General features: G+C 48.0%; 1 protein-coding gene across 8 annotated transcripts in view; it reads left to right on the forward strand.

Annotated features, from left to right (window-relative positions):
- Positions 1-9975, forward strand: part of CNOT10 (CCR4-NOT transcription complex subunit 10) — a 72263-nt gene extending 62288 nt beyond the window's left edge. For 4 of the 8 annotated variants that reach the window (XM_043595846.1, XM_043595847.1, XM_043595842.1 and 1 more), the window contains exons 14-19: positions 171-284; positions 3188-3318; positions 4461-4496; positions 4697-4824; positions 8486-8561; positions 9543-9975. In XM_043595846.1, the coding sequence (XP_043451781.1) occupies positions 171-284; positions 3188-3318; positions 4461-4496; positions 4697-4824; positions 8486-8561; positions 9543-9694 (637 nt within the window). In that variant the 3' untranslated portion in view covers positions 9695-9975. Of the gene's footprint in view, positions 1-149; positions 285-3187; positions 3319-4460; positions 4497-4696; positions 4825-8485; positions 8562-9542 lie in introns of all 8 variants that reach the window. The other 4 variants (XM_043595845.1, XM_043595840.1, XM_043595841.1 and 1 more) reach the window with 2 other exon arrangements.
- The last annotated feature ends 394 nt before the right edge of the window (positions 9976-10369 follow it).

Consider the following 10369-nt stretch of genomic DNA (forward strand, 5'->3'; position numbering starts at 1 on the left):
CACACCGTGCCTTAGATGACAGTTTCTCCATCATCCTAACGCTTACCTGTGGCTTCCTCCTTTCCAGATTGTCACAGCTATAATCAGGGCCTTCTTTCCTATTTAATAACAAATACAGCTGCTGTCAATTTTGTAACTCAGGTTTTCAGCGCTTCCCTTTTGTGTTCCAGATGCTCCATACTTGCCTGCAGTGCTTACGTGGCTCTGGCTTTAGGTGATAACCTTATGGCTTTGAATCACGCAGATAAACTTCTTCAGCAGCCCAAGCTGTCAGGATCCCTTAAGTAAGTGTGGCTTGCCCTGTGCGTCCGGGTTTGTTTTGTGTGGAGGTTTTCGTTAGTTTTTGGTGCATATCGCTGCTTTTTGCCCCCTCGGTGGGATATATATTATCTAGACAAGGCAACTGATTGAAGCATTAATTTGGTAATTCCGCGTTAGGCTCTTTTCCCTTGTACCTCAAGGATTAACAGCGATAGCGTTTGCTGGACGGAGCGTCAGGACGTGGGAACTGCACAGTGTCTCCTGTCCGCTGCTGGGCCTGTCTGGAGCGCGTGTCCACATATTGGTCCCCAAGATAAAGGGAGTCCTCAGGGAGAAGACCCACACGAAAAGGAGTTTCTTCAACAGGATAAATCTGATGCAAGGACTGCGGTTTAAAGGGGCCAACAAGCATTCTGAGTACAGGAGTTTTATTCAAACTCCGCAGAGGCCTCTTCACTAGTAGTGTCATTGTCATTCTAAAATTTGCTAAAGCACATCTTTCCTTTTATGGAAATTGAGTGAGAAGCAGCGTCCTCTGAATCTTTGTATGTGGCTTTTACTCAAAGCCACAAATACTCTGCATACCATTAGGACAGTTGTTTTTCTCATTCATCCTGTGGGTGAATACTTATGATCTCCAAAATATAATTACTTACTCTTGCTTTTTAGTGGTCTTGTTTATAATGTGCAGTGCTTAGAATTGTGAGATCGTACTCTGAGGAGTAATTCTGCTAAGGTGTAATTATTTTTGTCTTCAAGAAAACGTATTGCTGTATACAAGCATTTAAAATTAACATCGATTAAGGCTGTTTCAGGCCAGTGTTCCCCAAACACACGTTTGTATTTCAAAAAAAAAAAAAAAAAAAAAGAGTCAGCATCCGGTGAGGTAAGAGACTGCCACAGCTCAGACCTAAGACAGCTGCCCTTCTGCAAGAAAACCTCACCCAGCGTCCAGGCCGGGAGGGAGCCTGAGTTCCAGCTGGAGGCAGGCGGGCTCCCACTGAGGGGAGGCTCCGTCACCCAGCTCCGTGAAGCCCCAGCGAAGTCCCAGCCAGCCGGGTCGGCCGCCACAGCCCTCGCCACGATCCAGCGCTCAGGCTGCGGCTGTGACGCGCTCGGCCAGTGCGGTGTTCTCTTTTTCTTTTCAACGGAAATGAAACCCAAGTCCTCACGGCTTCTTAAAATTCTTGGGTTGACATTGTGGTCCCTATTCTCAGATAAATCCCAAGTAGGTTCGTGCCCTCTGTTGGAGGGTTTCTAAGTTCATTTGTCAACTTTCAGGGGATTGGCCAAGCCGTGTCTGGTCATTTCTTTTTTGATTCTCTTAACTCTCCTTTCCTGAGTGTTGGTTTCTTAGTGAACAGCGAGATCACTGTCTGTCTTCCCAGTAAAGACAGGTAGGTCCTTCTGCATCTGGCAGCTCAGCAGCTCGACCCCCCTCACTCCTTGTTGCTTTCTGGACACATAGTCAAAGGTTTCTTGGCTCTGGGTGTCACGAAGGCGTTGCATTTGGCTAAAAACGGAAAATGTCTTGAAATAAATTCACAGAAAACAATTTGAACTAGTTCTTTAGATATATGTGTTTGTGTTTTGCAATGATTACTGGCTTGTGGATACTAAATAAAAACTTCAAATTATCTTATTTCAAAATATAATTGAAGTTACTGATTTTTTAAAAACTTGTCCGTTCTGTTAGAGTATTTGGTGGAGAAGCAAAGTAAAAAGTCATTGCAGCTCCTGGTACTTAGAAGAAATTCCTTAATAAAAAATTAAAGAGCTCTTGAGTAGTTAATGCATATTAAAAAATCCCTAAAAAGATTATATTGAAAAAAGCCTAAAATTGGAGGGCTTGAGATTCATGGGGACAGATTCAGTTGGGGCAGGCTAGCTAGAGTAGGTGAGACCTGAGCTAACCATTTAAAAGGAGTTGGGCATAGAGATTAAATAAATTAAGTAAGTAAAAATATTTAAAAAATATATGGGGGGGCCCCTGACTGGCTCAGTCAGTGGAGTCTACAACTCTTGATCTTGGTGTTGTGAGTTCAGGCCCCATCATGGATGTAGAGATTACTTTAAAAATAAAATCCTAAGTAAGTAAATCTTTTAAAAAAAGAAGAGGAGTAGATATTGGCTTGTGGGGATGAGGCCAGGCTTGCCCAAGAAGGCAAGGCCACCGGGGAGCAGTGGGTGTGCCCAGCCCAGGACACTGTCTGGTGGGATGGAGAGCCATCTCTGAGGGGGTGGGAATAGTGACTGGATATAGAAACGTGGGACCAAACTTGGAGAACTTTAAATCCATAAAAGTTTTGTTTTGTTCTCGTGTAGAAAAAGTCATTAAGATTTTCAGCAAGCGTGTAAAATATCTAATCCTGTTTTATTTTTGAAAAATCAATCAGGTGACCGTAGGGAAGAATCATCTCGTAAGCAAAGGACTGCAAGAAGCAGGCTGTTGTAAGCCAGGAGGATGTGTATCCGTCCTGACGTCAGTGGGCATAAAATAGATTTGACAAAGCAGGAGACCTTTGGAATAGAAGTAAAGTTGGTCCAACCCACATCTGGTCTCAGTCCAGTCTGGCCCTCCGCTGTCTCTGGACCCGTCCAGCAGCAGAGCCTGATGGCTTCATCCTTCGACCGAGCTGCTGTTTTAGAACTTCATTCTAAAACAGAGCTTCATGTTGATGTTACTTTCTGCATAAACAGAACAGTATGTTTGCCTGTTGTCAGCTGCTTTCTGAATCGACACATGTCATTTGTTCCAGCTTAGCTAATACAAACGATTGTTGTATATTTTAAGATACTTTTGTAAAGAGATAAAATTTAGCCCTTAATTAATCCATTTATAGACGTGAAATACATGAAGCATATGTACACCAAAGCTTGTTATACACTGGGTGTTGTGTGTATGTGATCTGTTTATTTCATTTAGGTTTTTGGGCCATTTATATGCTGCAGAAGCCCTCATCTCTCTGGACAGGATATCTGATGCCATTACTCATTTGAACCCCGAGAATGTCACTGATGTTTCCTTGGGCATCTCTTCAAATGAACAGGACCAAGGTTCGTGAGGACACATTTGATCAGAACTGGTCACCATTTCCACAGCCTTCCTGTTGTAACTCAGGATGTGTGGAAATTTAAGGGCACAGTTGGAAAGGGAAGGAGATTTTAGGTTGGCCGTCTACAAATTTGGCTGTACTTACTTTGTAGTAATTGTTTGCTGGGTAGATCTGGGAGTTGATTATCATATGGTCTAAATGCTCATTATAGAAGGGTGCCTGGCTGGCTCAGTTGGTACAACGTGCAACTCTGATCTCGGGGTCATGAGTTCGAGCCCCGTGTTGGATGTAGAGATTACTTACCAAAAAGAAAAGAGAGACTATTTTAAATCAGTTTTCACTTTTGAAAGCATGGTAGTATTAGAAAAATTTGTTTTGTTTTGAAACGTTTGTGTGTATTTATTTTGAGAAAGCGGGTGTGCATGAATGGGAGCCAGGCACAGAGAGAGAGAGAACCCCGAGCAGGCCTCACGCTCAGTGCAAAGCCCAACCCCGGGGCCTGATCCTGCAGCCTGCAAGATATCAACCTGAGGCATTATCAAGAATCTGACACTTAGGGGCACCTGGCTGGCTCAGTGGCTTGAGCGTTTGACTTCAGCTCAGGTCATGATCTCAGTGCAAGAGTTCGAGCCCCATGTCGGGCTCTGTGCCAACAGCTCAGGGCCTGGAGCCTGCTTTGGATTCTGTGTCTCCCTCTCTCTCTGCCCCTCCCCTGCTCACTCTCTCTCTCTCTCTGTCTCTCAGAAATAAACAAACATTTAAAAAATTAAAAAAAAAAAAGAATCTAACACTTAACTGACTGAGCCACCCAGGCACCTCTAGAACGATTTGTTTTGATTCTCATACTGTATTTTTCTCTTTGGAGGGATTCAGCAGTCCAGGGAAAAGTAGAAAGCATTCAAAAGTGAGTTTTAAATCATGGCTAAGTTTTTAAGGAAGCAAGACTGGCATTCATTGTATTCGAGATTATTATGCAGGCATGGGGGGAGGGGGCTACCTGCTGGTACCCTCCGGTAGAGCCTCCCTCGACATACTGAGAGATTGCTTCGATAGAGTGGATTTTCCATTTCATAAACAGACTAGGTTTCTAGAAAATACGCTGTGTTGTCCTACCCCCTCAGGTTTGTTTTCTTGTCTTTGTAGGATCGGACAAAGGTGAAAATGAAGCAATGGAATCCTGTGAGTAAGAAGTTTCGTAAATACTTAAAGTAGCCTGGCTCACACCCCAAAGATGTAGACTCAAGCCTTCTGTGTCCTTCATTTGTCAGCCTAAAAATAGGGCTGAGCTCTATTCTGCGCAGCCGCTGGGGCGGTCGATTGGGTGGCGCTCTTGCCCTTGCCCTGGCCTCTCCAGCACGGTCCGCGCTCTTTTTCCCCAGCTGGGAAGCGGGCCCCCCAGTGCTACCCCAGTTCCGTCACCTCTGCCAGGACCGTGATGCTGTTCAATCTCGGCAGCGCCTACTGTCTGCGGAGCGAATACGACAAGGCTCGAAAGTGTCTGCACCAGGTGAGGCCAGCAAAAGGTTTGCAGTCTGTGGGTCTTGTTGCTGAGTTTGTTTGTTAAAAATCAGAATATTACTTTCCCAGGCTTAAAAATGCCCTTGCAAGGTAAACAACCGATCAGCTATTGAAAATGAACTAGGCATTTACTGGAGCGTTCTTCCTGATGGTTTTAATAATTAAAATTTCAAAAGACTGGAAACCAATGTAAATAAGGGATCATCTGAATAATGGTGCATCCATATAGCCGAACACATGCAGCTGTAAACTCTGTGTTCCAAAATGATGACATATCCGAGACCTGCTAAGTGAAAGGACCTTTTGTATGTGCATAAAAGAGCTGTCGAAGGACACGCTAGAAGCTGCGGAGACTGGTCATGGGTGGCAGGGTACAAACTGTGGGGCTGGAGCACTAAAGCAAGAGACTTCAGACCGAGAGCTGGCAGCCTGTCCCTGAAATGCACCCCTGAATCCTACCGCTGAGATGGTGCGTCATCACTAGGACCCCGGGAAGACTTTGATTGAGCCTCTTTAGGATTCCCGCCCATCCCCGGATGAGTCACGGACCCTTACCTATAGAAGGGGAGGATGTATCACCAGTGGCAGCTCCAGAGGGATGTCACAGACTCAGAAAGGGGTGATTCCTCAAAAGGATAATCATTCAGCAAGTGTCTGAGCACTTACTTCTCAGCAGGCCACGGGAATAAGACAGTAAACAGGTAGGCATGCCACGCCCTGCCTAAGAAGGGAATTGCAAGGTCAGAGCGATGCAGAATTCTAAGACTTCAAATGCGGAGAGTTTGTGCCAAATGGTATATTCACCAGCAGCACGTGAGAGGGCCCACGTCCCTGTATGCTTGTCGGGGGAACTGACATTGAAACTGAACCTGTTCTCCGGAGATAATGGTGGCTCCTGGAAATTTCCTAGGAAGTCCACCATATTGTGTGTAGCATTGAAGAACCTTACCGTGCCGAAATAGCCAAGAGTGATATTTAGTTAACTTAGTGGCATCTCGTCGGCACTTCTGATCCCAAATCAGAAAAGTTAAGTGATGGGACTATCCAGGGAAACGTGTGTGCTGTCATCTCGCAGTTGAGTCACACAAGTTGACGGGGAAGGAGTTGAAAAACTCACTGCTCTTAGTGGCCGGGCTAGGGTATTTAACAACCCTTCTGAGAGTGCCCATGGACCCCAGTGGCTGGAGCAAACAGGGCCTTTGATCCAAGTTGCAGAGTGCACAGTCTAGCTCAGGTTCTCGTGCAGCAGGTGGCCGAGGCAGCTGCCACGCTGGGAGACACAGATGGGTCAGGGCTGGCTCTGGGTCTGAAGGGGCGGGGTTGTTTTGGTCCCTTGGGGTTTAGGTTACTCCAGTGCCTGAACCTGTGTTAATTGGGAGGCCTGCCCTGCCTGGGAGGGCAGGGCCGTGCTCTGCGCAGATGGTTCCGAGGGTCCCTGCGCACCACTGGCCTTTCTGAACGGCCAGTAAGCACAGCACCGTCAAGTCTCATAAAATTGCTGCTGTGAATTCTCGTACCTGCGGGAAAGCTGCAGACTGTAGTCCACGCAGAGAACGATAAATGACCTGCGGTAACTAGCCACCTGGAGGCAAAGTGGACGTTGCAGCACCCACAGCATGCTGTGAAGAGGCTCTTGCCCGTATGAGGCTTGGCCCGGAAGTGTGAACTCTGTTTCCTGAACTGAGTGGTTGCCCCTCAGGGAGGTGGTGAGAGGAACAAAAGCCTCCCTGCTTCACTCGTGAGGAACTTAGGTCATGTGCCCTGGGTGCGAGTCCCTGCTCACCCGAGATTTCTCCTGGGGCTGCCGGGAGCTGACCTTGTGCAAGCGTCTGGTCCCCCAGACGTCTCCCATCTCCACAGCTGGGCCTGCGAGTCCTCTCTCCCCATTTTCTGCTTCTCCGATTCCATTCTGAGAGAGAGGGGACTGAGGCGGGCGCCTCCCCGAAGCTCCCCGTTGCCCAGAAACCTATTTTTCTCTGTGTATCCACAGTGCATTCGCTCTCCTCTCTCCCTAGCATTTGGGGAAATCTGTCTGGATTACTGTTAGCCGTTTGCACGCCTGTGGTTCTCAGGATGAGTCCATGTCTTAGCCGCACGCCCATGTCTGGTCAGGAAGCGTCTGTACGAGTGCACTTTCTGATCAGGGAGCAGGCAGAGCAGCCTGGCACCGGAGCACCCGACACTGGATGGGGAAATACGAGTTGACAGTGTGGGTGGGAAAGGGCTGCAGCCCAGAGAGGCCCAGCCTGAGGAAATAGACCTCTGGTCTCGGCACGGCTGACCCAGAGCAAGCCCGGCGTCCTTTCTCAGGACTGGTCAGGGAGAAACTGCTAGCTGGAGATGGGACCCTCAGGTCCAGAAAAGGACCGCGTGTTGCTTAGTTAAATTATTTTATTTGACAAAGTTGTGCTATTTCGGTCCTCAAGAATGAGGACATCGAAAATGCTTAGTGGTATGCTTGTTTCCAAGTTTTTGGTGTCCCCCCCCCCCCCCCCGAGAGCGAGTGTTGTGGAGGGGCAGAGAGAGAGGGAGAGAGAGAATCCCAAGCAGACTCCACACTGTCGGCACAGAGCCCAACACAGGGCTCAGACTGATGAACCATGAGATCATGACCTGAACTGAAATCTAGAGTCGGATGCTTAACCAGCTGAGCCACCTGGGTGCCCCTGTGTCACCAACTTTTTCTTTTTAGTTTGAGTTCTTACTGCTTAGGTCGGGAACTTGGGGCCTACGATACTGAGCTGTTACTTAGGAACACAAATGGACATGCACATTTGAATATAAATGCAACGATGTCTAGAGTGAAAGCCACCAACAGACCTGCACCAGTGAGTGACTGGAGTGGAGAATGAGAAATGTCTGACATCCTTCTTAAAACCAAATAGAGTCAAGACATGGGAGAAAAACCCCAAGCAGGCAAAAACCAAGAGGGGAGAAAAGCGTTCCCCTATTAAGAATTCATGATGGGGGCGCCTGGGTGGCTCAGTCGGTTGAGCGGCCGACCTCGGCTCAGGTCATGATCTCACGGTCTGTGGGTTCGAGCCCCGCGTCGGGCTCTGTGCTGACGGCTCGGAGCCTGGAACCTGCTTCGGATTCTGTGTCTCCCTCTCTCTCTCTGCCCCTCTCCCACTTGTTCTCTCTCTCTCTCTCTCTCTCAAAAATAAATAAAATGTTTAAAAAAATATTTTTTTTTAATTTTTTTTTTAATGTTTATTTATTTTTGAGACAGAGAGAGATAGAGCATGAACGGGGGAGGGTCAGAGAGAGAGGGAGCCACAGAATCCGAAACAGGCTCCAGGCTCTGAGCCGTCCGCACAGAGCCCGACGCGGGGCTCGAACCCACGAACTGTGAGGTCGTGACCTGAGCTGAAGTCGGATGCTCAGCCGACTGAGCCACCCAGGCGCCCCTAAAAAAATATTTTTAAAAAGGAATTCCGAGGTAAGGAGAATCATCGAGCTAAAAATTACACGTGTAGTTGAATCTGTAGGGACAAGGACGGACGTCAGAGCAGAACTGTAGTAGCTCGAAGGAGCTGCACGAGTTTGCTAACTCGCCATCGGTAGGCTTTTTTTTTTCCTCCTCTCGGCGTCCCTTGGAGTTTGTCTCAAGCGGTTGGTTTCTCATGGGGTCTTTTTTGTTTCGAGCAAAGGCGGCTTCGATGATCCACCCTAAGGAGGTGCCCCCTGAAGCCATCTTACTGGCAGTCTACCTGGAGCTGCAGAACGGTAAGCCCGTCTTCCCCCTAGGCAGGCCTGGACCCTTTCAAGGAGCCCCAGCTCTTTGGTATCTGGTTTATCTCTTTGAATTTGAAGCTCGGCCTTCCTTGAACATACTACCCGTCAAGTTCTTCTAGGAAAAAAAGACCGGAGCTGGGGAGTTTTCGGCGTCTTACAAATTCCTGCTTCTTGCGAGTTAGCCATAACCGCTCCTTTTTTGAGTCTGTGAAAAGGCAGGGAAGCATAGCTTCTGACAGCCAATTATGGTTGAATCCCTGCTAATTGACCTTTCTCTCAGGCAGCCCAAATGAAGTGAGAACATGCGTCAGGATGCCAGTTGCCAAGAGTTGTACACTGTAGCATTTGGAACATAGATGTCATTAGTGAGTTTCACAGTAAGCCAGTTTTGCTGGAATCATCCAAACCTAAATCCAGGCCACACCTCTGAGCACATACAACCCTTGAGGACGTGGCTTCTGGGAAAAACGGCTGCGGGCCCTACACAGGACAGCGTGAAGCAGAGAGGAGACCTGTGTGGAAGAAATTAAAGAAACAGACATACTAAGAGTTCTGAGTCGTGTCTCCTTTTGATCGTGGGAATCCTTACATGGCTCCTTTCTTTTTATAGCTTTCGCCAGCTTTTAAGTGCCTGGTACCCAGCTGGCCTTGGCTTCCCGAAACGTGTGATTAGGGCTGGCCCACTGGTCCCAGAGCCCTCTTCCATGCTTCCATGCAGTCTACCTTCGGAGACCAGTTCTCAAGCTGGGCTGTATCTTAGAATCACTGTGGGGCTCTTGCCCAGGGCGCACCCCGTGTCTCTGAAATCGGTTTGTGGGGATGGGACAGATGTGTTATGTGGCTTCAGGGTGCAGCAACGGCGGCAGACTGCTGCTCTCCTGGACCACCTTTGGCTCCCTTGCACGCTGCTGATGGCTCGCTTTGTGCATGATGGTGTTTATGCTGCTTCGTTAATGGGAAGTGTTCTTACAGGTAACACCCAGCTGGCCTTACAGATCATCAAAAGGAATCAGCTGCTTCCTGCGGTGAAAACACTGTCTGAGATGAGAAAGAAGCCAGTGTTCCAGCCTGTCCACCCGGTCCAGCCCATCCAAATGCCGGCTTTCACTGCACACAGAAAGTGACATTTTTGCTCTCAGAAAACTGTTACTTGAGACCAGGGGGGTATTTACAGGCCTTTTCAGTTGTATCACGGCAGAACGAATAAAAGAAAGATGGTGAAAGGTGCTAGTTTTGAAGACACGCTTTTGAAACGATTCTAACCCCTGGTTTTCTTTTTGCAGGGAGCTTAGTTAAAATTAAGGGTTCACAAACTCATTTTCATCTGTTTTTCTTTAGTCTTAAACTGTGAGCCATTATGTGATGTATCTGTGTCATAGGCAATTAAAACACGGTCTTACCAGAAGAGTCTTGTACAGTTTTGTTGTTCTTGCAGCCGTTGGACCGTCTTAGCCCCTGAGGTTTAGTGCTCAAGCTTTCAAACCTGCCACAGCTGTCAGTAGATGAGCAGCCAACCCAGCAGCTGGCCTGGGGGCAGAGAGGAGGGACACCGATGTGTTTTCTGCCTCCTTGGGGCTGAAAGGACCAGAAAATGCACAGTAAAACCCACGGGGCCAGTAAAATTGGCTTCAGAGGAGACAACTGGGCTGATAGGAATCACTTGCTTCAAGATTAGAGATGAAGAGCAAGCCGGTTCAGGGCACTGGTTTTGTTCACCTCCCCTGCACCCCCAGGCAGAGGCCCCGCTTCTGGAGGCTGTCAGCAGGGAGCCCCAGGTTCATTGCTAAGCCCTGTGCAGG

The sequence above is a fragment of the Prionailurus bengalensis genome, chromosome C2 (genome assembly GCF_016509475.1).
Source record: "Prionailurus bengalensis isolate Pbe53 chromosome C2, Fcat_Pben_1.1_paternal_pri, whole genome shotgun sequence".
NCBI classification, from domain to species: domain Eukaryota; kingdom Metazoa; phylum Chordata; class Mammalia; order Carnivora; family Felidae; genus Prionailurus; species Prionailurus bengalensis.